At 39.7% G+C, this 27,331-nt stretch overlaps 1 protein-coding gene across 1 annotated transcript; it reads right to left on the minus strand.

Annotated features, from left to right (window-relative positions):
* Positions 1–11,759: 11,759 nt before the first annotated feature.
* LOC116893433 (vomeronasal type-1 receptor 4-like) lies at positions 11,760–14,427 on the minus strand. The gene is made up of 3 exons (XM_032895205.1): positions 13,509–14,427; positions 11,918–12,023; positions 11,760–11,850 (listed from the first exon to the last, which is right to left on the minus strand). The coding sequence occupies exons 1-3, from the start codon at positions 14,422–14,424 to the stop codon at positions 11,760–11,762; spliced, it is 1,113 nt and encodes a 370-aa protein (XP_032751096.1). The 5' UTR covers positions 14,425–14,427.
* Positions 14,428–27,331: the final 12,904 nt, after the last annotated feature.

The raw sequence follows: 27,331 nt of genomic DNA on the forward strand, positions 1-27,331 counted from the left end.
ACTATCCTCAACAATTAAAGGAGTGGGGGACTCACCATTTCTTAACTCAAGTAGTATTACCAAGGAATAGTGATAAAAAAAAAACAAAAAACAAAAACAAAAACAAAACAAAACAAAAAAAACAACAACAACAAAAAAAAACACTGTATGGTTTTGGTATAGAGACAGGCAGATAGACCAGTGGAATAGAATGGAAGACCCTGAAATGAAGCCACACATTGGTCACTTGATTTTCGACATAGGAGCCAAAACTATCCAGTAGAAAAAAGATAGCATTTTCTGCAAATGGTGATGGTTCAACTGAAATTCAGCATGTAGTAGAATACAAATCAGTTCATTCTTAACACCGTGTACAAAGGTTAAGTCAAAGTGGATTAGGGACCTCCACATCAAACCAGATACACTCAAACTAATAGAAGAAAAAGTGGGGAAGATTCTTGAACACATGGACACTGGAGAAAATTTCCTGAACAAAACACCGATGACTCATGCTCTAAGATCAACAATCGCCAAATGGGATCTCAGAAAGCTACAAAGCTTCTGGAAGGCAATGCACAATGTCATGAGGACAAAAGTGTAACCAACAGATTGGGAAATCATATTTACTAATCCTACAACTGATAGGGGGCTTATATCCAAAATGTACAAAGAACTCAAGAAGTTAGACTGCAGGGAGAAAAATAACCCTATTAAAAATGGGGTTCAGAGCTAAACAAAGAATTCACAGCTTAGGAAAATAGAATGGCTGAGAAGCACCTAAAGAAATGTTCAACATCTTTAATCATAAGGGAAATGCAAATAAAAACAACCCTGAGATTCCACCTCACACCAGTCAGAATGGTTAAGACCAAAAACTCTAGTGACAGCAGATGCTGGTGAGGATGTGGAGAGAGAGGAGCATTCCTCCATTTTTGGTGGGATTGCAGACTGGTACAACCATTCTGGAAAACAGTCTGGAGGTTCCTCAGAAAATTGGACATTGCCCTACATGAGGACCCAGCTGTACCTCTCCTGGGGATATACGCAAAAGATGCTCCACTATACAACAAAGACACATGCTCCACTATGTTCGTAGCAGCCTTATTTATAATAGCCAGAAGCAGGAAAGAACCCAGATGCCCTTCAAAAGAAAAATGGATACAGAAAATGTGGTACATCTCCCCAGTGGAGTACTATTCAGCTATCAAAAACAATGATATCATGATATTTATAGGCAAATGGATGGAACTAGAAAATATCATCCTGAGTAAGGTAACCCAATCACAGAAAAAGACACATGATATGCACTCATTGATAAGTGGATATTATCCCAATTGCTCAAATTACCCAAGATGCATGGACCACATGAAACTCAAGAAGGATGACCAAAATGTGGATGCTTCACTCCTTCATTAAAAGGGGAACAAGAATACTAATTGAAGGGGATAAAGAAGTAAAGTTTAGAACAGAGACTGAAGGAATGGCCATTCAGAGCCTGTCTCACATGTGGCCCATACATATACAGCCATCAAACTATATAAGATGGATGAAGCTAAGTGCAGCCTGATAGGAATTGGATGTACATCTCTCCTGATAATCACAGACAGAATATAGTAAATACATAGGCGAATGCCAGCAGCAAACCACTGAACTGAAAACAGGACCCCAGTTGTCAGAATCACAGAAAGGACTGAAAGAGCTGAAGGGGCTCAAGACCCCATATGAACAACAATACCACCCAACTAGACATTCCAGGGACTAAGCCACTACCGAAAGACTATACATGGACTGACCCTGGGCTCCAAACTCATAGGTAGCAATGAATATCCTAGTAGGGGCAACAGTGGAAGGGGAAGCCCTTGGTCCTGCCAAGGCTGGACCCCCAGTGAACGGGATTGTTTGGGAGAGGGTGGTAAAGGGGGAGTGGAAGGCAAGTGGACACTCATATAGAAGAGGAGTGGGAGGGGTTAAGAAATGATAGCCTGGAAACTGGGAAAGGGAATAGCATTTGAAATGTAAATAAGAAATACCCAATTTAACAAACATAGAGAAGAAACAAACAAAATAACAACAACAGCAGCAACAACAAAACAAAAAAATAGTGATATTTCAATTACATGTTTATTTGGCAGAAGGAAGTAGTGAAATAAGGAAATAGATCTTGGTGCATAGCTTTGCGAATGTAATCTAATAGTTTGTAGTACGGCAGAGGGAATACCCTATAAGGCCAAGGCCTGCCAGAGACATTCTTGCCATACACACCATGCTCCAGCTGCCCCGACTCCTTCCTTTTCTCCTTTGTGTTGTATTACTTGTATGCTGAGTGTTGGAGAAGTGACTTTCATTCTATGTGAATGCTTCCTGATGACACTGGGTCATTGCTGTTAGGGGACCTAAGGAATATGGCCATTTTACAAAGCCAGGAGTAATGTATCAATTGATGTTGAGGTCTGTGGGACCATTTGGTAGTAGGGAAGTGTTGTCTGAGAAGCATGTGGATTCTCATGAAACAGGATGCCTTTCCTGATGAAGTAGATGGGGCTGGCTCTATTGTTGCCAGACCAGTCTGTACTTATTGAAATGTGTTTGGAAAGATTTTGAAGGCTGTGGTTAAGTTAAGGTGTTAAGAATAAATGTTCTTAGATGTACAATTGGAACTATAAGGTTCATGTCCTTGTAGCTGAGAAGAGGAGTCCCAAGACCAGGGATAGAGGGGGGCAGTATCAGAAAAAGGGAAAGATTCCACCCATCATTATTGTCAAAGGATAGCAAAACTTAGGCTGTTGCTTGGCAAAATTACTTGTCTAGTGTTGGAGAGTCCTTGAGAGGAGGCACCAAAATTTAGAATAGTTGTATAGGTTAACTGGGGAACAACTGTTATCTTAAAGCACTATCTGGTTGTGTTAGGGAGAACATGGTTTTAGGAAATTCTTTCTTAGGCTGTTCATGTGTTTTCTGAAACTGAAATATTTTAATAACATGGATTATAGAGGAAGCTCATTGCCCCAGTCCACAGGGCAGTCAGTGGAGTTTGGGGAACACCTAAGAGTGAATGGGGGACAAGAGACTCGAAGAAGGAAGCCAAGACAAGAGTCTGATCAGGGCAACAATTTTATTTTTTCCTAAGGCTGAAATTATACCATAGCAAGGGTGACAGAGGGAGAGGCAAAGTAGGAAACTTCTACAAAAGCCAAGGACACAGAGCTCTTGTGGTCAGCTGATGTCAACAGGATGTTGGTTTCTCAGAAAGGTTACAAGTTTGTCATATCATTAGTCAGCAGGATGTTGGTTTTTCAGAAAGGCCATAGGTTTGTTATATCACTGGGTATCCTGACCATCAGATTTTTATTAGTCTCCTGCAGCTGGTTGGGGATTTTCCATGAACCCAGTCATACATACCTCTAACTATAATATTAACAGCAATAATGGAGGATTTTAAGGGCATCACTCCCAACACAACCTGAACAGGAATACCTTTGAAGTCAGTGAAATGATTTTCTCTGAGATGCGGTGAAACAGTAAAAGTGTTCCCTGCATACACTTGGGTAAGCTGGACTCTGCTCTCCTTGATATGATGATTCCTTAGGGATAAGATGGGATGAACTGAGATCTGAAATGTGCAACTAGTAATATTAACTTTGAACATAAAAATAATAGCTGGGGAGATGTCTCAGTCCATAGAGTACACAAGTATGAGGATGAGAGTTGCACTACCAGAAACTATATGTAAAATGTAGGCATTGAAAGAAGTGCAGGCTGCCAGGAACCGGATGTAGATCTCTTGAGAGACACACCCAGAATACAGCAAATACATAGGCGAATGCCAGCAGCAAACCACTGAACTGAGAACGGGACCCACGTTGAAGGAATCAGAGAAAGGACTGGAAGTGCTTTAAGGGGCTCGAAACCCCATATGAACAACCATAATAGTTTGTTCAGAAAGTTTTAATAGACTTTGCATGAGAGGCCCTTTGCAGAGGGCTGAGATTGGACACTCAGATAATTGAAACTTCTAATGGAAAAATAAATATATTTTTATTAAAGAGTAGCTTAGACATTATTCAAATCTACTGACTTCTCATTTCAAATAATAATGCAACATGGTTTTTTTTTGGTGCGCGCGCACGCGTGCGTGTGCATGTGCATGTGCGTGTGTGTGTGTGTGTGTGTGTGTGTGTGTGTGTGTATGAGCATAAATACTTGCAATTCCTACAAGTTGACCTTGTGTATGAGCATAAATACTTGCAATTCCTACAAGTTGACCTCAGACCACTTTGAGTTGAAAATTCAGGTAGTTATGTATTATCTGTTTTAGGTATTTAGAAGTGACCTTGTGTTCTGCAAGAGCAGTATGTGACCTTAACTGCTGGCTATTCTCCCTAACCTTTTGCCTATCTTGCCTTGGAAAGATAATGGCAGTACTGAGATCATGAGAAAGGCTGATCTAACTTGATTTTTAGTCCTACTAGCAATGGAGCTTAGAGTTTTTGTCTCCTGTTTCTGGATAAAGCATTTAAAATGTTAATTTTTATGTTTTTGTTATTTCCTTGAGAATCTATACCATGTATTCTAATCATATTCACCATTCTTCCCTCTTAAATTTTCCCAGAATCATCCTGCATTTCTTCCTACTTGACATGAAAGGAAAATTATACAGATTTAAGGTTTCAAAATATGAAGTTAAAAGAGTATGTTTCAAAATTCAGACTCAGGACTAAACACTGTGAAAAGCAAGTCCAGGCAGCCCCGCCTGCCACTAGGACTAACAGACCATAAAGATAAAGAAAAGGAATGCAGGAACCAGCCCGAGTTATCATGACTGACTCAAACCATCTGGCAGGAGGGCACCTCCCCCAGCTTACTCAGAGTCACACCTTAAACCCTGATACGCCCCTAGCTCCTAAAATCCTGTACGCTGTAGTCAATACGTACTCTCTAGCTGTGCTGTAATCTCACTGCCATGTTTAAATGAGCCAATCACCTATAGCCGCGCCAGAAATTAGCCAATTGTGTGTAACCCCGCCAACCCCCCTAACCTCCCCTATATAAACCCCCGAGTTTGGAGGCTCCGGGTCCATTTCTCTGTCTCCTGTGTGAGATACGTGTCGACCCGGGATCCCGCTAAGGCCCGGGATCTCATTAATAAAGCTACCTCATGCTTTTACATCAAGAATGGCTACTCGTGGTTCCTGGGGGCACCCCATCCCACAATTGGAGCGAGAGACACGTCCCCCGTTTTGGGGTACGCTCTTTCAGACACACACACACACACATCACTGAATCACTGAATACTGAGAGGTCAAACTGGTGTGTATGACACCAAAAGTTATTCTGCAAGGTAAGAAAGGAGAAAAGTAAAGATCAACCCAGAGACAAAACCTGTGATCTATTTATCTGCAAAATATGCTAGGGCAATGGTAATGCAAACCTTGTAGGAGTAAGTCGTCAATGTCTGATTGAAATCTAACTGCATGATTTAGAATCTATACCTGATATTGCATGATAGACCAAAACCCAGAGTCTGCATAACCCAGGGACCTAGGGTGGTTTCAAATAATATTGATCATCAGGAATAAAAGTGGCACCTAATGGTTTCTGCTATACTCATAGATCAGTGCCTTAGGTCCCCCTGATCAGAGAGGCTTCATCTTGATGTAGATGTGAGCAAAATTTAGAGAACTGTGGACAGACAGTAGACACACACACACACACACACACACACACAAAGAGAGAGAAAGAGACAGAGAGAGAGAGACAGAGAGAGAGAGACAGAGACAGAGACACACAGAGAGAAACAGAGACAGAGAGAGACAGAGAGAGACAGACAGAGGGTGACAGGAAGAGAGGGAGAGAGGGAGAGAGAGACTTGCAATATATAGTTTTACATGAGATTTCTTTTCAAATCTCTTCACTCAAAGTTCAGGAATTCCAGCAGAAGAGAATGCAAGAAGAGAGGGAGATGAAGGAGACAGAGGATATCAGGAGACAATGGCTCTAGAGCATGTCCAATACAGATGTCAATGCTAGCAGCAAACCACCGAATGAGAATAGGACCCCTTGGGAGGAATCAGAGGAAGTATTGAAAAAGTTGAAGGAGCTTGCAACCCCATAAAAGCAACAATGCTGACCAACCAGAGCTTCCAGACACTAAACCACTACCGAAAGACTGTGCATGGACTGACCCAGGGCCTCAACTGCATATATAGCAGAGAATAGACATGTTGGGGCACCAGGGGAAGGGGAAGCCCTTGGTCCTGCCAAGGTTGGACCCCCAGTGCAGGGAAATATGGGGAGCAATAAGGGAGTTGTACAGGGGTAATACCCGTATGGGAGAGGGGGAGGGGAGGGAACGGGGGCTTATGGAAAGGAAACCAGGAAGGGAAATAATGTTTGAAATGCAAATAAAGAAATATATCTAATAAAAATATTTTAAAAATCCAATAAAAATCATTTATTCATTCAAAAAAATAAAAAATTAAAAAAAATAAAAGCTCAAATGAATTACTTAGACTGAATCAACAATCGTAGGGTCTACTTATTCTGGTGAAGGTCCTCAGCATATATATTATAACCTTACATTCATACATTTAGTGGGACTCCTGAAAGCGGAAATATGGCTTTTTGATTCTTGTACCTTCTCTTGAGGACCTTTTGTTTCTCTGCTAGCTGTTGATATAAGATTAAGAACAACCAAGTAGGGGTTGAGGATTTAGCTCAGTGGTAGAGCGCTTGCCTAGCAAGCGCAAGGCCCTGGGTTCGGTCCCCAGCCTTGAAGAAAAAAAAAAAAAAAAGAACAACCAAGTAGTATTGCTTCTGGAGAAAGTACAAATAAAGGTCTTGAGATTTATTACTCATCTTTCTAGTACTGGTGTAGGCTAGAATAGCTATCCTGAGATAAGGGCCACATGAATCACACATTTATGGCCAATGATGGTTTTGGTTGGCATTGCAGTTAGAATGTAGTGTCCACCAGATGTCCGTGCAGCACGTAGGCAATTAAGAATATTTGATAGGATGAAAGTCACAAGGGCAGTTTTATAGACAGTTGGTTTACTTCTATGCACATCATCTATACTCTAAAACTATAAAACTGAGAAAATGTAGTATCTGAAAGTTGAAGAGTACAATGAGCTAAATATAATACAGAATGAGTCAACTCATGTTGAAAAGTTCTCAGGGAGAACTTCTCCTCGGGATGGAGGTCCTCTAACTCAATGACCAGACCGAGACCACCGGATGTAATTAGCAAGAGGATTTGGTTTATTGTCGGGATACACAGGCACAGACACCTGTGGCCCAGTCACCCTGGGAACCAGAGATGGGCTTTTTATAGGATTTTGGGAGCAGAAAATATAGAAGAGATGCATGGACAGGGATATAATTGGTGGATTCTAATGTGGCACCAGTTCCCGGGGCAGTTCCTAGCTACCTTCCCTGGAACATAACGGCTGACTCCCCCCCCACCAGGGTGTGGGACCCTCCGGGCTTTTCTCATTGTCAGTCGTCCTGTTGCCATGCCTTCAACCACACACATCTTGCTTGGCAGCCGCTGTGTACTCAGTGTTCTAACCTTTCCTGAAAGTCATCTTAAGTACAGAAAAATGGCGTTACTGCTGCAAGCTGGGGTCTTTCATTCCCCTTATTTTCTTTTAGACTTGAGTAAAATCCTTTACTCGTCAATTCTAAGAATCTCTTCCTGTTGTCTTACCCTCTGGTATTGTTGGTGAGAACAAGTCGTCTGAAGACTGAGAGTCTGTTCTTTATGAAGATCAATCTGTGTAGAACGTAGGGGCCAAAGAGGAGGATGATTAAGGGTCCCATCAAGGTGGACACCAGGGTAGCAAAACCAAGGGGATCTACTAAACCAGCTCTCTAAACCATCCCTGATTGCTTTCTGTCTGCCTTTGTCTAACCTTTTCTAAGTTTATTTTTATGGAGGTATTCTTGAATGGCAGTTCTGAATTCTCTATAAGCCTTGTATTGCAACAGCAGAGCCCCTTTTTGCAGCACCCAGATAGCCTTTTAGCCCTAAGTAATTCTCAACTCTTTTGTGGCATCAGGATTTCAATCTGGCTATATATCAAGGTCATGACCAGTAAACTTATACAGATTGTGATACAGTCCCAAGAAGGTTAGAGTACTACATATATAATGTTATATCATTTGTAATGGAAATCAAGCCTATCTCACACCTATCTTGATAGAACCAGGGCAAACATGACTGAATTTCCTTCCTAGGTCCCAGCTCCCAACAGCTAGTACACGGCTGGTGAGGGCTGGAAGCTGTCAGGGGTGGTCAGCAGCACCAGGTACAGTCCTTTCTAGAGGCTCAAATGTCTGGGCTCAGTGTAGCTGGACCTGGAACTCAGGGTCTCCAGGGGGCAAGCTGCTGTCAGCTGTGAGCAGATTTCTTTCTGTATCAAGGGTCTTTTAGACACAAATCATTATACTATGGCAATGACATGTTGGTTCATAACATCATCTTACAGTCAGGGAGCTGAGGCCCCATATAAGATCTCAAAGGGGGGTAAGGCTGAATCTGGAAGGGGTATCACCCAGTCTGTGCCAGTCTCCATGGTCAAAGGGTCTCTTTTAGAGTTTTATTTATTTAACCTGTCCTGAACTTTGAGGTCTGTAAAACAATGTAATTTCTAATCGACCTCTAAATGAACCCTGGCTTTACCTTTTGGCAACGAAAGTAGGCTGTTGTCTGACCAGATTACCTTGGGCATTCTAAATCGGGGAAGATTTCTTCCAGTATCTTCTTGATGATTGTAGGGTCGTTTAGTGTGAGGCCAGTTGTTGGCTTCACCAGGGCATCAAGAGATGGCAAAGGCATCTGCAGTGCTGATGTGGGGGCGAGAAGTTCAGCCATCCCAGATGACATCGTTTGTTCACCATGGCAGCACCCACTTCCTCGGCTTTCAGCAGACCAATCAGACTTGAGGTCTTTCTTCCACCCACATTCTGCCACTTGACACGTGCTGTGGTGGCTCCAGGTCCGACTGGGCAGCAAGGTGACCAGATTGTCCCACCGGTGGAGAATCTAGTCCATGGCAGCTGACCAGTGGTCCCATCTTTTGGGACACTCTATTCAAAGGCAAACTCAGCCACTCTATCACAGTTTAAGTCCTGAATTGGGTGATGATTGTTGGTGCCCGACCAGCAGGAGATATGTTCCAAGCAGAACAGCTAAGCCATTCATCTCTCAGCATCAGGTACTGGTGCACTGAGACAGGTCTTAAGCTCCACATACACAGTCTGTAGTATGCATACATGGCCTCACCCAGCCATTTTAGCCCCAATAGCCATTTTGGGAGCAATTTTCTCATGAGCAAGTGGGATGGGGAGTCAGGGATGACTATGAACTAGTGGTTACCTGCCCACGCCAAGGTCCACTGTTCTTCGGGCAGTCCATAAGTATTGTTCGTTGCCAGCAGCCCCTGCACTCAAGGTCTTTTGGATATTGGCCCAGGGGGCATATAGGAGCAGAGCATTGGGTCCCTGTATCCTACACTTTCCTTCTATCTCTGTACATAGGCACTCTAGGACCAAAAGCTCTCAGTGGCCCTCTTGTTGTTTTTCTTGGGCAGTCCCCGACCCAGTGTCCTTTTCTTTGCATTAGCACACTGATCTTTGAAAGGAATTCCTCTTCCAGGTACTATCTTCCTAGGGGTTCCCTAACTACTGGCCAGTATATGATCCCCTCATCTTTTTATCTCTCTTTAGCTCTAACTTTTTTAGCAAGCTTAAAAATTTCTGTAACTTTTTCTTCATACCCTTTCTTTAAAAACCCACCCTTGGAGCCTGGCAGACCTGAGCAAAGGAGCCTTCCATCCATGTCTGGAACAGTCTCTTATTCTGTCTTTCCTCAGTGGTAAAGAAAGACTGTAAAAAAATAAAAAAAGAGAATCTTGAGAATAGAGGTCTACTGAAGAGGGCAAAAGCATTTAGTCAAACAACTAAACCAGGAGGCTCTCTTGGGGACAAAAAAGGCCATTGTAAATATAAGAACAACTTTGTCTCAGAAACAGAAAGGTTACAGAGGCAGCCCTATCTGTTAGCTGTCTCTGGACTTAGATTTTTCCCTTAAGGACCTCTCTAGAATATTCAAAAAGATTAACAGACAAAAAAACTGCACACAAACAAAGACAACTACACCGCATGATCAATCACCCAAAAAGATTACTTCATTGAGCTCACCAAAAACAGATGGAACACAAAACAAAGACCTAAGAACACACAAAAACCACTCTGGAAATATGGCCAGAGGGCAGGCTTTTCTCCAATGATGAATCTCCCAGGCGTCCCTGGGTCCCTCCTCACCCTTCTCCAGGGACCTGTTTGACTGCAACCAGAACTCCAGAATCTCTACAGACCCAGAATAGCAAATACAGACCCAGAGTTTGGCGGCACAAAAACACAGACACAGACAAAGACAAAGATGTTATCTCACCTCCAAGTGGGTCTTTGGAGACGTAGGGGGTGTCACCCATCCGGACAAGCCCCAAATGAAAGAGACCCCTAGAGTGGGGGAGACCCTCCTCAAGTCTAGGGATGATTTAAACCCCAAGAACTCACAAGACCGTCCTTGGCTAATTACATGAGTTTATCGAAGACCAGTATTCCCACGCGGGGGCAGTGGAGTTCGACCCTGAGAGGCTGGAGAAGAGGTATTTAAAGGAGAAACCACAACCTGAGGGGGGCAGGGATGGCGTCATTAACAGTGAAAAAATCACAAGGAAGAACTCTCTGTCCCAGATTGTTTCCTTTACTTCTCAGATTGTTTAACTTCATGGTCAGTTCTTAGGAGACGTTGTTTCCTGCTTCTCAAAAATTGTTCTCTAAGATTTATGGTCAGCTAGTCTCTGGGGAGAAAGCTGTTGAACTGGGCCAATGTAATTATAATAGGGCTAGCAGAAAGCAGGCTCCTAAAGAACTTTTCATAATGAACACTCTCCTTCTGTGAGCAAGTGTTGAAGGTCTGGTACAAAGCAGCAACTGAATTATTATTATTTTTTTGCCAAAAGTCTCATAAAACAACCACTAACTCCACGCTATCTTTTGTTGTCAAAGTTAACCCTGGCAGGCCTCATCAGAACTTGGCCTGAGTGCGCCCACTGCCCACGCCAAGCAGCCAGCTTGCTAGCAGGCCTGTATGCTCACCACCTCAGCCCCTACATTTTTTTCTACTCTGTGTTGTCCTTTCCTTAGAAGCTGTGAATGTTTGAACAGGAGAAATTTTCTTTGGGATCCAAAAGCTTTCAGGCTCTTGTTAATACCTGTTGTTGTGACGGGGGCACTCACTAACCTGGAGATTAATAGCAGCTCGACTGGACAAGGGGAGCAAAGGGGGCATCTCTCTTGGGGGAGGAGGCTCAAGAGAGAAAGACAAAACTCCCTGGCAGAAACAATTTCTCTCAAGCAAATTATTTTTAACTTTTAACCTAAGCACCAGGAGGACCAGTAAAACTCTTTGATGAACAAAGCAAAAATGATTTTCAACACAGTCATCGGTGCAAGATTTTAAACACTGGGGTCCAAATTCAAACACGAAACAAAAGTCAAAAAGACACTAACAGACACCAAGTCCAGAAAACCACAGAGGAAGAAGACAAACAATTCCAACAGTCAAACAATAACTTTTACAGGCTTTGGTACCAAACTGAAAGCAAAAAGTCAGATGGAGGTGGCAAGGTCCAGGGCCCTCTCAAAAAATACAGACAGAGGTGCCGTAAGTCCGGATCCTCCTCCTCAACTAGAGTCCCAGATTGAAATCCCTACTGGATGGTCTTCCAGGGCTGCGGGCGAGAGAAGTCAGGCTCGTTTCTTCTTCGTCCATGCCCAAATTCCAAAACAACAACAACCTGGCTGATCACAGAAAAGACAGAATGGGGCAAGAACGAGACAGAATCAGACAGCGCGGCCGAAAACTTACCTCCCAGTGGGTGGTCGGTGGTCCCTGGTGAGGATCTCCTTTCCGGCCAATGCACCAAATGAAAAGTTCTCAGGAGAACTTCTCCTCGGGGATGGAGGTCCTCTAACTCAATGACCAGACGAGACCACGGATGTAATTGTAAGAGGATTTTGGTTTTTCACACGGGATACAGGCTGCAGACACCTGTGCTTCAGTCACTGGGCAAGACTGGAACCAAGGATGGGCTTTTTTATAGGATTTTTGGGAGCAGAAACAAGCATACAGAACAGATGCATGGTTACAGGGATATAATTGGTGGATTCTAATGTGGCAAGGGTTCAGCCCGGGGCAAGTTCCTAGCTACCTTCCTGGAACATATGTGGTTGACTCGCCCCCCACCAGGGTGGGAAGGGCTTTTTCTCATTGTCAGTCGTCCTGTTGCCATGCCTTCAACCATACACATCTTGCTTGGCAGCCGCTGTGTACTCAGTGTTCTAACCTTTCCCTGAACCAGTCATCTTAAGTACAGCCTTGCAAAATGGCGTTACTGCTGCTAAGCTGGGGTCTTTCAATGTCATCAGTAATTATAAGGGAACACTATCCAAAACCTCATGTTCTTGTAACATGATTTGCTATTCCTTTTGATAAATGTGTACACAAAGGAAATGAAATTGATCTACATGTGCAAGACCGAGAGGAAGGAAATTAAGCAATTAATAATCTTTACAGGTTTGTCTTTATGATACTCCTAAAAGGATTTAAGGGTACTGATGGTCTTTGTTTAGAAGATACTCAAGGTGTAGTTGGTAAAAATGAATACACTTTGATCACATTTTGTAGTGAGCCATATTGGATTTGGGCCTGGCCGCTTTGTAACTGTATGGCCACAGTTAAAGTCATGGGATTGTTGGACAGAGGCCTCTCCTAGGTATTTAAGGCACAGGAAGAAAAGACCAAGTAGTAAACACCCAGTGTCTCCACTGCATGACCTCTGCTGAGCCTGGCTGATGCATGTGGAACTGACACACCTGGACCACACCTGGGTGGTGGTCAATTTACTTCTGCCTTTTGCTTCCTCAGCCTTTATCCTTGAGATTTAGGCTGGTCTTCTCAGATTTCTCCATAATTAATTCAGGTCTCATAGTCGGTCTTTTGTTACCGAAGTCACTAGCCAGGTAGTCATGAGCCAGGGTTTCCCACTGTGCTTCCCAGATATTTTCTACCTGGAGAACTTGGGTATATAAGTGGTGAATAAATCTACAGGAGACTCTCACCCTCTCTTCCGCTCTTCCTCTCTTCAGCTCTCTCTCTCTCTCTCTCTCTCTCTCTCTCTCTCTCTCTCTCTCTCCCTCTTTCTCTCTTCCTCTCTTCCTCTCCTGGCTTGACACGATAACCTGTGTGTGTGTGTGTGTGTGTGTGTGTGTGTGTGTGTGTGTGTGTGTGTTTCTTTCATCCCGCAGGCTTTCGCCTGATTCTTGGTAGAATGTTGGTGCTGGTGCCGACAACATTTGACCAATTTTAGAAAGAAAAGGCATAACTCCCTTAACATTCTTTATTGACCAATTAGGGTGAAGAGTGAGTAAGCATTTGGACAATATCAAAATTATGAGACATTCTTTTTTTCTTATCCAGACCAAACTGAATGTAGATACAATAGAGTAATGACTCAGAAGAACAAAGGGTGCAAAAGTGGGAAAACACAGATAAGTGAAGTGATTGATGATGATCAGCCACAAATTGTGCCTACGAAAAAGAGCTACACAGCCTCTTAAGATGGAGGTGAGAGTACAAAAGGCCAGAAAAGTAGACACCAGTGTGAGGATGTTTTGAGTGGCTCTAGACTCTGGGGACATTTGGCTGGAACCATGAGTGCTACGAATGTGTTGAATCCTCTTCCTGTGTCTATACAGAACGACAATCTTGAACACACTTGCCAAGGCAATGAGCACAGAAAAGAGGAATTCAGGGCACACTACCATTGTTGTGTAAAGTGAGTCACTGATGTCATCACTCCCTATAAGAATACAGTAGCCAAAATTTCGAATTCTTGTCACATTTCTGTTATTCCTTTTGATAAATATATACAGGGCAGAAATGGAATTAAGTATCACATTCAAGACCCAGAGGAAGGAAATGCAGCAGCCAATGTACTTGGGAGCTTTCACTTTGTAATACTTCCAAAAAGATTTCTTTGGACTGATGGTCAGAGTTTGGTAAACACTCAAAAGGCAGATGGTGCAAATGGACACACTTCGTGCACATCCCTGAAGGTATAATACAAGCTCACATTCTAAATAATTCAAGAACTCCTTCAATCCCCATATTGCCATTGTTTGGGGCACACTTGTAGAGAGAATTATGATCACATTGGCTGCCATTAGGTTCATCAGAATCAAATCTGTTGGCTTTAATGTGCATTGTCTGTAATAAAGGACTAAATAGTAGAAAAGAAGGAAAAAATTTCCCAGAATTCCAGTTGTAGTTTGTGATAAGAAAATAATTTTGATTGCCAGTTTCCAGAAGTCCATTTTCTGAGTCAGAACAGTTTTCTTTACAGTATAGCCACTGTATTTCTCTGGTCTAATGAATAATGGTAATTGGTTGTAGCCTGTGGTGAATGAGGACACCTTTAATCCATGGAGTTACCAAGAGGATGAAGAAATAGAGGATCTTTTAAACTCATGGGTACAAGGCCAGCCTAGACTGCATTACAAACAAAAACAAGAATGACAACAGCAAAAAACCCTCATCCCAAAAATTTTGAAAACAGTGATTACTTTGCTTGCTTATTAAAGGTAGGATTACTCAATACCTCAGAAAGCTCGTATTGATAAAATGAGATACATCAAGTTTCCTAGAATGTGCAGCACTCAGGATAATGTGATACTGGCCTAGGAGAAGTGAAGAAACATGACAGATAATATAAACAAGCATAATGTTATATAAATCAGAATATATAAAAAGAAATCGACTTCAGTAAAAACTAAAAAAAAAAGTTAAGCAAAACAATTCATCTTTTGAAACAAGAAAAATATTTTTGGAAGATTTTTAAAAATTTACCCTCATACCTTTCACTTAAAACAATAATAAGTGTATAGATCATCGGAAATCAAGACATTAGTAATGAGAGATAAATAACACAATTCTAAATATATTCTTAGTCTTGTGAGGAGTCTTGCTCTGTCTGTTCTCTGCTTTTGTCTTCTTGGTTTTAACCTGAATTTCACCTTTTCTTTTCTAAATTTTTCCTGAACAGACTCACAGGAAAGAACCTACCTCTGGACAGTGAGCGTCAAAATGCCAGAGGTAACTGTATGTTTTTTGGATTCTGTACTACTGCTTGATTGGTTTACCAATCAAAATGTAAATATCTCCAGGGCTTTTGCCTTTAAAAGCTAGATGTAAAATGCATTCCAGGGTACTCTGTAAAAATAGTTTGCTCTAAGAACTTACCAAACCTAGTAACTACAGAATTTGGGTATGATGTCTTGATCAACACAGTGATCTTTGAGCTGCCATGACCTTGTAGTTATCTTTAATAAGAAAAACATTGAAATTCTATACTATAATACAATGATGCTTCAAGTGAGAACTTAAGTAAAGAGCTAGCTGCTATGAAAAGTCACACCACATAAACATACACACACACACACACACACACACACACACACACATTTACATTCTGGTCAGGAATCTTGGAGAGAAGGGGCTTTGTACTCCTGGAAATCTCATAGATTCACACATTACAAAAATCATATGGACTAAGAGAAACTTCAGCATGAGTTCTTGGTGTAGGATTTCATTTATAAAAGCCACCCAGAAGTCAAATGTGGTCTCACCTTGTCAATGTCACCAATAAGTCTTTCCTTTAAAAAATGTAACAGATAATCTGTTTTGGTTAAAGTTAAAGGGAAATGTTGAGAACCTTATAGTATTTAGATTTATTCTATCTACTGTATTCCACATTGTGCCTGACCTATAAAAATTCTTTAGAGGGTTGCCTTTTTTTTTTTTTTTGCTTTATTAGTGTATGTCATGAACAAAGAAAGACAGAAAGAATGAAAAGAAGGAGGAAGCAAGGAAGAAAAGAAGGAAGGAAGGAAGAAGTGAGGGCAAGAGGAAAGAAGGGAGGGAAAGAAGAAAGGAAAGATACATGAAGAAAAAGCAGGGAGAAAGATAAGACAGAAAGAATGATTGAATTAACTATCTGGATGAAGAGAGCTGGTGAATTTACTTGCAACTTTCTCTCCATTGACTGTCCAAGGAAAGCAACCAAGAGCACACAGGGCTCAGGAGCTGCCAGGCAGCCTGAAACAGAAACCTTTGAGTCTCAATCTGCTCCCAGAGCTGGGGCTGTCTCAAAACTGTTGGACTCAAAAGCTGCTTTCAGAGTCTTCCAGAAACACTCTCCCTCCTAATTCCACAGCACAGAGGAAGGACCCCACTATCTCTCCACTGACTACCAAAAGAAAGACCAATGAAAAACACCTGGACTCAGGAGCCTAAGGGCTGCCTAGAAAAGAACCCTTCCAGTCTTTATCTGCATCCAGAGCTAAGGCTGTCCCACAGCTCTCCAGACCCATAACCTGCTCTGAGAGAGCAGATCTCCCGGGAGTGCTCTCACTACTAAGATCACAGTGTCACAGGTTCACAGATTTCACAAGCACTAACATCAGAGGTAACCAGATGCCAAGAGGCACATTCAAGTACCTAAGCAACAGAAACCAAAATGAATTTGGATCATTAGAGCACAGTTCTCTCACCAAAGCATATACTAGTTACCCCAACGTACAACAAAAGTAAGATTTGGCTTTAAAATTACATCTCATGAAGATGATAGAAGACTTTAAAAGGTATAAATAACTCTCCTAAAGAAATACAGGAGAACACAGGTAAACAAGTAGAAGACTTTAAAAAGTAAATATAAAAATCCCTTAAAGAATTATAGGAAAACACAACCAAACAGGTGAAGGAATTGAACATAGCCATCCAGGATCTAAACTTGAAAATAGGAACAATGAAGAAATCGCACAGGGAGACAACCCTAGAGATAGAAAACCTCGGAAAGAAATCAAGAATTATAGATGTAAACATCAACAGCAGAATATGAGAGATTGAAGAGAGAGTCTCAGGGGCCGAAGATACCATAGAAAACAGTGACATAACTCTCAAAGAAAATGCAAAAATCAAAAAGTTCCTAAAGCAAATCACCAAGGACATTCAGAACACAATGAGAAGACCAAACATAAGGATAAAAGATACAGAATAAAATGAAGATCCCCACCTTAAAGGGCCAGTAAATGTCCTCAAAAATTATAGAGGAAAACCTTCTTAACCTAAAGAAAGAAATGCCCATGAACATTAAAGAAGCCTACAGAACTCCAAATAGATTGAACCAGAAAAGAAATTCCCCTTGTCACACAATAGTCGAAACACCAAATACACAAAACACAGAGAGAATATGAAAAAGCACTAAGTGAAAATGGTCACGTAACATATAAGGCAGAGCTATCAGAATTATACCAGACTTCTCGACAGAGAATAGGAAAGTTGGAAGATCCTGGACAGATGTCATACAGACACTGAGAGAGAGAAAAAAAATGCCAGTCCAGGCTACTATATCCACAAAAACCCTCAGTTACTACAGATGGAGAAACCAAGATATTCCAAGACAAAACCAAACTTATACAATATCTTTCCACAAATCCAGTCCTACAAAGAATGATAGAAGGAAAACTCCAAAAGAAGGAAGGAACTTCACCCTAGAAAAAAGCAAGGAAGTAATCTTCTAGCAACAAATCCAAAAGAAGATAGACATACAAATGTAATTCCATCTCTAACAACAACAATAACAACAACAACAACAATAACAACAACAACAAAAATATCAGGAAATGACATTCACTATTCTCTTAACATCAATGGACTCAGTTCCCCAATAAAAGGACAGGCTAACAGACAGACTATGTAAATAGGACCAATCATTTTGTTGCATACAGGAAATGCATCTCAACGACAAACATAGTCACTACCAAAGAGTTAAAGGCTGGGAAAAATTTTTGCCAAGCACATGATTCTACGAAAAAAGCTAGAGTAGCCATTCTAATATCTAATAAAATTTACTTCAACCAAAAATTAGCAAAAAAGATAAGGAACAATACTTCATACTCATCAAAAGAAGAATCCACAAAGATGAACTCTCAATTCTGAAGATCTATGCTACAAATATAAGGTCATCCACATTCATTAAAAAAATACCTTTTACTAAAGCTCAAAGCATACATTAGACCACACAAAATAACAGGAAACTTCAACACCTGACTTTCATCGATGGACAGATCATGGAAACAGAAATTAAACAGAGACATAGTGAAACTAACAGAAGTTATGAAACAAATGGATTTAGCAAATATCTATAGGATATTTCATCCTAAAGAAAAAAAAAATAACCTTTTAGAGTCTCATGGTACCTTCTCCAAAATTGACCATATAATTGCTTACAAAAAAGGTCTCTTTACATAGAAGGATATTGAAATAATCCCATTTGTCTGATCAGATCGCCATGGATTAACACTGGTCTTCAATAACAACAAAAATAACAGAAAGCCCAGATACACATTAAAGGTGTACGCTGTTCTACTTAATGACAACTTGGTCAAGGAAAAAATAAATAAAGAAATTAAAGTTGTTTTAAAATTTAATGAAAATGAAGGCACAATATAACCAAACATATGGGATACAATGAAAGCAGTGCTAAGAGGAAAAGTCATAGTTATGAGTGCCTCCAAAAAGAAATTGGAGAAAACATACATTAGCAGTTTGACAGCACACCTAAAAGCTCTAGAACAAAAAGGAACAAATGAACCCAAGAGGAGAAGCCTGAAAGAAATAATGAAATTCAGAACTGAAATCAACCAAGTAGAAACAAAAAGAACTGTACAATGAATCAACATAATGAAGAGTAGGTACTTTGAGAAAATCAATGAGATAGATAAAGCCTTAGGCAGACTAACCAAAGGGCACAAATACAGCATCCAAATTAACAAAATCAGAACTGAGAAGGGAGACACAGCAACATAAACTGCAGAAATTCAAAGTATAATCTGATCCTACTACAAGAACCTATGCCCAACAAAGCTGGAAAATCTGGATGAAATGGAGAATTTTCTAAACAGATACCAGGTACCAAAGTTAAAGTAGGATCAGATAAACCGTATAAACAATCTCATAACCCCTAAAGATATAGATTCAGTCATTAAAATCTCAACCAAAAAAAAAAAAAAAAAAAAAAAAAAAAAAAGGGACTAGGATCTTTGAATTCAGATGGAAAGTCTCTACCTAAACACAGTAAAAGCAATGTACAGCAAACCAGTACCCAACATCTAACTAAATTGAAAAAACTTGAAGCAATCCCATTAAAATCAGGGACTAGACAAGACTGTCGACAATCTCCCAACCTATTTAGTGTAGTACTTGAAGTCTTAGCTAGAGCAATTAGACAACAGAAAGAGGTTAAAGGGATACATATTGGAAAGGAAGAAGTCAAAATATCACTCTGCAGATGGTATGATAGTATACTTAAATGATCCAAAATATTCCACCAAAGAATTCCTACAATTGATAAACAAGTTAAGCAACATGGCTGCATATGAAATTAACTCAAAAAATCACAGCCTTCTTCTACTCAAAGGATAAACAGGTCAAGAAAGAAATTAGGGACACATCATCTTTCACAAATGCCACCAATAATTTAAAATACCTGGTGTGACTTGAACAAAGCAAGTGAAAGATATATATGGCAGGAACTTCAAGTCTCTAAAGAAAGAAATCCAAGAAGATCTCAGAAGATGGAAAGATCTCCCATGCTCATAGATTTGCAGGATTAATATAGTAAACACTGCAACCTGGCTGAAAGCATTCTAGAGATTCATTGTAGAAAAACACACATTGTATGCACTCATTGATAAGTGGCTATTAGCCCAAATGCTTGAATTACCCTAGATGCACAGAACACATGAAACTCAAGACGGATGATCCAAATGCGAATGCATCACTCCTTCTTTAAAAGGGGAGCAAGAATACCATTGGAAGGTAATAGAGAGGCAAAGATTAAAACAGAGGCAGAAGGAACACCCATTCAGATCCTGTCCCACATGTGGCCCATACATATACAGCCACCCAAATAGACAACATGGATGAAGCCAAGTAGTGCAGGCCACCTATGTGGGGACTCACAATTGCATGTAATGCAGTCCTCTCCAGAAACTGTGCTCTCATTGTGCTTATATATACATGCAGGCAAAGCATTCCAGAATGTAAAATCAAAATATATAATAAATTAATATTTCACATAAATTTTTATTTTGACATATTAGCTAATTTCATAGGCAGATAACAAGTGTTAATACACCTTTTGAGTTGGTAATAATGTTCTAAGTATGATCTGACCTGAGAATGTTGTTCCACATTCCAGTTTCTTCTAACAAGCGTTAGTGTTTACGATGATAGCTGAAAAAAAATGCATTGTTATCATTAAGGAATAAAGACTGTCAGGTTATTTACAGTTGAATTACTAACACAATTATTATGTACAAAGTGCAACATGAAATACAAAAGTGTGTGCAGAAATAGCTTAAGATCAAATTATGTAATTAAAATATTTTATTTGTACAAGAATTATAAACTACTTCCTGTATTAATGAACTTAGAATAATAAAACTTACAAAGCACTCAAATAGAGGAGATGCATATGATATACAGAAACAAACCTTGAAAAATGTGAAAAGATGAACATTTTTCAAACTGAAATAAAGAACTAAGTGTGAAGACAAACATAGCTGAGGGGTAAAGCCTTGACTCTCCATGAATATGCCCCTGTGTTCCATTAGCAACAGCAATAAGCAATAGAGGAAAGTATACACCACATTATGATTAACATTAAAGTATGACTAAATTCAGGACACATTTGGAGTTTTTCCTGTGATACTTTCTCTACACCTTTCCTCCAGTGATCTTCTCTGAAGTTCGAGAGAGAGGTTTCACACCAGTCACTGTATCAGGGGTCATAAAATACAGTTACTGCCTCTATAATTCATAAAGTTACTTAAATAAAAATCACACAAAGAATACATTGTATTCCAGGACACTTTTGCATCCTGTATCTTCCCATGATTGAAGAATATACGTTTCTTATATTTCCATTGTAATGTTTTTACTATGATGGGAAACCAGGATAAATTAAACTATGATAATGATGCCTACAGAGTTATTCTACACATCATGTAAGGTATGTTGAGTTATCACATTGATGTATTACCAATGTCCTTCAGTTTATTCACAGATAGGTTGCATTACCCTGCTGTTACCCAAAGTTACCCTCAGTGGAGGCCTTATATTTTATTTTATTACAGTAGAACCAGGAAGGATAAGGTAAGAAATATTTCTGCCTTTCCTACTCATCTTTTAGCTGTTGTATTATTTCTGTACCTTGTCTGTCTTTTCCATAGAGGTGTTTCTAACCCAGGTTCCGATTATGAGACAAGAGTACATTCACATGCTTCTTTTCTTTGCTGGATCTACAACAAATTCTGAAATTAAGAATACTCACCTGGCTTCTTCCCCCTGCAGCTTGTGGGGATCACTGTATAAATCCCGACTTCATAATAACTAGCACTGTGGAAAAAGGAGACAATTCAATCCTGACATAAATATCTATGACTCTGTGACCTCACCTCCCTGCAGAATGACAATTTTCATTTCACATGCAGTGACAATGGGAGCACTGGCTAGGGAGATAGCATCATTCATGAAACTTTTCCAAGTTGGAAACTTTAAAAAAATTGTTTATAAGTTTCTCATGAATATTCCTTAAGGAACAAAGTGTTTTGAAAATGTGCTAAGTTTTCATGATCCCTAGAAGATGACTAACTTGCTCTCCTGTAGAAGGTTCTAGAAACTTTGAGGTCATATTAATGAGAAGATTTTAAAAACTGTATATCCCAGGGGTTGGGGATTTGGCTCAGTGGTAGAGCGCTTACCTAGGAAGCGCAAGGTCCTGGGTTCGGTCCCCAGCCCCGAAAAAAAAAAAAAAAGAAAAAAAAATAAAAACTGTATATCCCATTGAATTCAGGTAATTCTGACTTCTTCCAAAGCAAATCAATTTAGTTCTTAAAAAACATTTAGTGCAATTAATACTTAAATGTCTCTGAGTATTTCATACATGTATATGTGCTTTAGTCAAATCCCCCCTTCATTATATTCTTGAATTCTAAAAATATTATAGGATAACAATGATGATGATGATGAAGATGATGATGATGAAGAACAAGTAAGAGGTAGAGGAGGATCAAGAGAAGAAAGAGGAGGAGAAGTAGGAGGAAGAAGAAAAAAGGAGGAGGAGAAAGAATAAGAGGAGGAGGAGAAGGAATAGGAGGTGGAGGAAGAGTGAAGGAGAAGGAGGAGGAGGAGAGAAGGAGGACGAGTGAGGGAGGAGGAGGAGTGAGGGAGGAGCAGGAGGAGGAAGAGGAGGAGGAGGAGAAAAGAAAGAGAGAAAGTAATAGGGATATAGGGATGTTGGAAAGTAATCTGAGAGATGAGATCAGGAGCCAGGGCAACATTTGGGATGTAAAGGAAAACAAATACATAAGTACATAAATGCATAAATACATAAATACATAAATGGCCTCAGGTATCTCTTATTTTCAGCATGGTTAATGATTGTCGGCTTCTGTATAAATCACTTTGACCCCAAAAAGTAGTTTCATTTAGAAGGGCTGAGAGGTGTACTAATGCATTCTTATAAAAATAAAAGCTCAGGTGTCCATTTTATTGTGTATACTTAACAGAATAAGGGTAATATGTTCTTCCCCTTGGTCTGTGTTCTCTCGAGCTACATATTCTAATTCCTTAAATTGTTGACATATATGAGTTCCATGTTGTGAAATGGACCTTCAATTCAATCTTAAATTTGTTGGTTACTGCATGATGTTTATGACACTATTAAACCAGCCTTCTTGTTTTTATACCTGTCAGAGTCCACACTGAGATAATACATATTATTATTTTCAGAACTTTGGAAATATCTTCTAGACATACAATTTTATGGTGACCAGAGATTTCTTTATGCTCTGTTACTCAAGAATATAATATTATCAATAATGGGTTCTTACCCTCTGCAGATAATTGATTACTGAACATTACAAGATATTGCAATTGATATTGATTTTTTTCAGTTCATTTCTTTTTTTTATTGATTTTTTTTATTAACTTGAGTATTTCTTATTTACATTTCGAGTGTTATTCCCTGTCCCGGTTTCTGGGCAAACATCCCCCTAATCCCTCCCCCTCCCCTTCTTTATGGGTGTTCCCCTCCCCATCCTCCCCCCATTGCCGCCCTCCCCCCAACAATCTAGTTCACTGGGGGTTCAGTCTTCGCAGGACCCAGGGCTTCCCCTTCCACTAGTGCTCTTACTAGGATATTCATTGCTACCTATGAGGTCAGAGTCCAGGGTCAGTCCATGTATAGTCTTTAGGTAGTGGCTTAGTCCCTGGAAGCTCTGTTTGGTTGGCATTGCTGTACATATGGGGTCTCGAGCTCCTTCAAGCTCTTCCAGTTCTTTCTCTGATTCCTTCAACAGGGGTCCTGTTCTCAGTTCAGTGGTTTCCTGCTGGCATACGCCTCTGTATTTGCTGTATTCTGGCTGTGTCTCTCAGGAGCGATCTGCATTCACATTTTGATCATCCGTCTTGAGTTTCGTTTGTTCTAGGCATCTAGGGTAATTCAAGCATTTGGGCTAATAGCCACTTATCAATGAGTACATACCATGTATGTCTTTCTGTGATTGGGTTAGCTCACTCAGGATGATATTTTCCAGTTCCAACCATTTGCCTACGAATTTCATAAAGTCATTGTTTTTGATAGCTGAGTAATATTCCATTGTGTAGATGTACCACATTTTCTGTATCCATTCCTCTGTTGAAGGGCATCTGGGTTCTTTCCAGCTTCTGGCTATTATAAATAAGGCTGTGATGAACATAGTGGATCACGTGTCTTTTTTATATGTTGGGACATCTTTTGGGTATATGCCCAAGAGAGGTATAGCTGGATCCTCAGGCAGTTCAATGTCCAATTTTCTGAGGAACCTCCAGACTGATTTCCAGAATGGTTGTACCAGTTTGCAATCCCACCAACAATGGAGGAGTGTTCCTCTTTCTCCGCATCCTTGCCAGCATCTGCTGTCACCTGAGTTTTTGATCTTAGCCATTCTCACTGGTGTGAGGTGAAATCTCAGGGTTGTTTTGATTTGCATTTCCCTTATGACTAAAGATGTTGAACATTTCTTTAGGTGTTTCTCAGCCATTCAGCATTCCTCACCTGTGAATTCTTTGTTTAGCTCTGAACCCCATTTTTTAATAGGGTTATTTGTCTCCCTGTGGTCTAACTTCTTGAGTTCTTTGTATATTTTGGATATAAGGCCTCTATCTGTTGTAGGATTGGTAAAGATCTTTTCCCAATCTGTTGTTTGCCATTTTGTCCTAACCACAGTGTCCTTTGCCTTACAGAAGCTTTGCAGTTTTATGAGATCCCATTTGTCGATTCTTGATCTTAGAGCATAAGCCATTGGTGTTTTGTTCAGGAAATTTTTTCCAGTGCCCATGTGTTCCAGATGCTTCCCTAGTTTTTCTTTTTATTAGTTTGAGTGTATCTGGTTTGATGTGGAGGTCCTTGATCCACTTGGACTTAAGCTTTTGTACAGGGTGATAAGCATGGATCGATCTGCATTCTTTTCTACATGTTGACCTGTAGTTGAGCCAACACCATTTGCTGAAAATGCTATCTTTTTTTCCATTTGATGGTTTTGGCTGCTTTGTCAAAAATCAAGTACCCATAGGTGTGTGGGTTCATTTCTGGGTCTTCAATTCTCTTCCGTTGGTCTCTCTGTCTGTCTCTGTACCAATACCATGCAGTTTTTATCACTATTGCTCTGTAATACTGCTTGAGTTCAGGGATAGTGATTCCCCCTTTCAGTTCATATCTTAACATTCAAATACTATCAGCAGAGTACACAGACAGATCTGGAACAGCCGAGAACCTTTCTAAACCATGGTTTGGGTAAAGGAACTAATATCCAGAAATTACAAAAATTACAGAAAATTAATGCATATATATATATATTTCACAGCAAGTAAACACTAAAAAATGACATTCAGTCTTGCTTGTAAGAATCGTGGGTCCTAACTCTGGACCACTCCTTGGAACTGTCTCAGTAACTGGTTGTAGATTTTATTGTTTGCACTGTCTGGTCTACCTGTCCATATGTGTTGTCTGAATCTCTCAGCACACACTTTGGTCTGGCTTGTGTTTTCATTACTGTCTTTGGCTGAAACAGGAATAACCTTGCCTATTTCTAATCTAAAATTGTTGAAAATCACAATCTATGATTTGAGGTCAGTTTGCTTGCATACCTAGGCAGAATACATGTGTGAAATATTATAGATGATCTTTTTCCTTCATATTCTCTCTCTCTTCTCTTCTCTTCTCTTCTCTTCTCTTCTCTTCTCTTCTCTTCTTCTCTCTCTCTCTCTCTCTCTCTCTCTCTCTCTCTCTCTCTCTGATATTTTCTTTTATCACTCCGCTGTTTTTCCATCTCAGCACATCATTTCCTCTTCATACATATATTAGATACATGTAATCTTTCTGCTATCATCTCTTTCAGGTTTTTTTTTCTATTTTTAGAGGAAAAAAATATAATCAAAATTGAAAGTATAAGACTTTTTAACAAAGCTCCATGGCTTTAAACTTAATTATCATGCACAGAATTTGGAATTGACTAACTAGTTTCTTTTTTTTTTTTTCTTTTTTTCGGAGCTGGGGACCGAACCAAGGGCCTTGGGCTTGCTAGGCAAGTTCTCTACCACTGAACCAAATCCCCACCCCTGACAAACTAGTTTCTTAAATGACTACTTTACCCTCTTTTCTATTTCTACCCATTTGCCTGCAAAAATCACGATGTCCTTGTTTTTAACAGCTTACTAATATTCTATTATATTCTATTATGTAAATAAATCATAATTTCTATTTACTGGAAACATCTAGAAGGTCTTGTCATCAAGTTGTCTTGGGTAAGCAAAAGCATTGGCAATAATCTTTATAGTTTGGGGAATATCATGGACACTATGACCAACAAGAAAAAGAGAAGGATTTTATACTTGGCATTTTAGTTGGCAACATGTGGCTTCTGAGATGAGGATCATCCTTTGTACAGGCTAGTAACTACAATTGAATACACACACACACACACACACAAACACTGTCACTCACACACAAACACAAAGACAGCATACACACATTGTATATGACTTTCTCAAGCATCATTATTGTAAATTAGACCTTCTCTAACCTCCGTGTCCCACCATACTATATTTTCAAACTTAATTTAATAGCAAATAGTTTGAAAACATTTATAAAAATATCATGGCATAAATTGTAGGGGGTTTATGTATTTGTATACACATAGATACATACATAAATACATAGACACATAGATCGATTTATAGACGTATTTTTCTTTTGTTGTTCATTTTATGAGAAAATACCTAATAAATGCAACTCAAGGAAGAAAAGAATTATTTTTATTACACAGTTTGAAAGCAAATTTTATCACAGTAAGATAGCATGGTGTCATGAGAGGCTATACAAAAATCATTCTTTATTACATTTTGGGATTTTTGTGTCACTGAGGGTATTTATGTATTTACCTCCTCATTGTTAAATATGCATTTTAAAATTGGATATACTTGGATATTTTAAGCATTTAAAATATAAATATTTGTTAAATGATTGATTCTTATAGTTCAAAGGCATATGTTTAGTTCTCAAGTTAGCAATAGGGTCTTTTGATTGTTATACTTCATTGTCAATATTACTGTGAGTCTTTCAGAGAGGTTCAACGAAGGACAGAAGATATACTTTGAGTCTGGTTGATATCACACAGAAGGTGGTATAGAGTTTTAATAAAAAGGGCTAAAGTTCCTACTTTCTTATTCAGAAACTAATATTAATATATGTCATATGTTCCTCTTACCACAAAAATCAACCTATTCTCACTGCTGTTTCTTTGCCGTGATAAACTATGCCTTCAGAATATGTAATGACACATTTTTTATTTCTTAGGGTTGAATTTGTCAGGTATTTTCTCACATAAACAAACACTACAGGGGTTGGGCATTTAGCTCAGTAGCAGAGTGCTTGCCTCGCAAGCACAAAGCCCTGGGTTCGGTCCTCAGCTCTGAAAAAAAAAGAAGAAGAAGAAAAAAAAACAACCACTACAAAAGAAATAATACATCTATGAAATGTACATATGCCTTTTCTTATTTCTAGGGCATAGAGCTCTCCCTCACCAAACCTAACCCTGTGAATGTGTGTGTGTGTGTGTG

This window comes from Rattus rattus, chromosome 2 (assembly GCF_011064425.1).
Source record: "Rattus rattus isolate New Zealand chromosome 2, Rrattus_CSIRO_v1, whole genome shotgun sequence".
NCBI classification, from domain to species: Eukaryota; Metazoa; Chordata; class Mammalia; order Rodentia; family Muridae; genus Rattus; species Rattus rattus.

What these genes read in the sequence shown, in the direction of transcription:
- LOC116893433 (XM_032895205.1), bottom strand. Translation starts at nt 14,424, where the DNA reads ATGGACTTCTGGAAACTGGCAATCAAAATTATTTTCTTATCACAAACT. An exon ending in CTGGATAAGAAAAAAAGAAT is followed by an intron (nt 12,024 to 13,508) that starts GTCTCATAATTT and finishes CTGGTCATTGAG; the next exon opens with TTAGAGGACCTCCATCCCCG. An exon ending in CACCGACCACCCACTGGGAG is followed by an intron (nt 11,851 to 11,917) that starts GTAAGTTTTCGG and finishes TTCTGTGATCAG; the next exon opens with CCAGGTTGTTGTTGTTTTGG.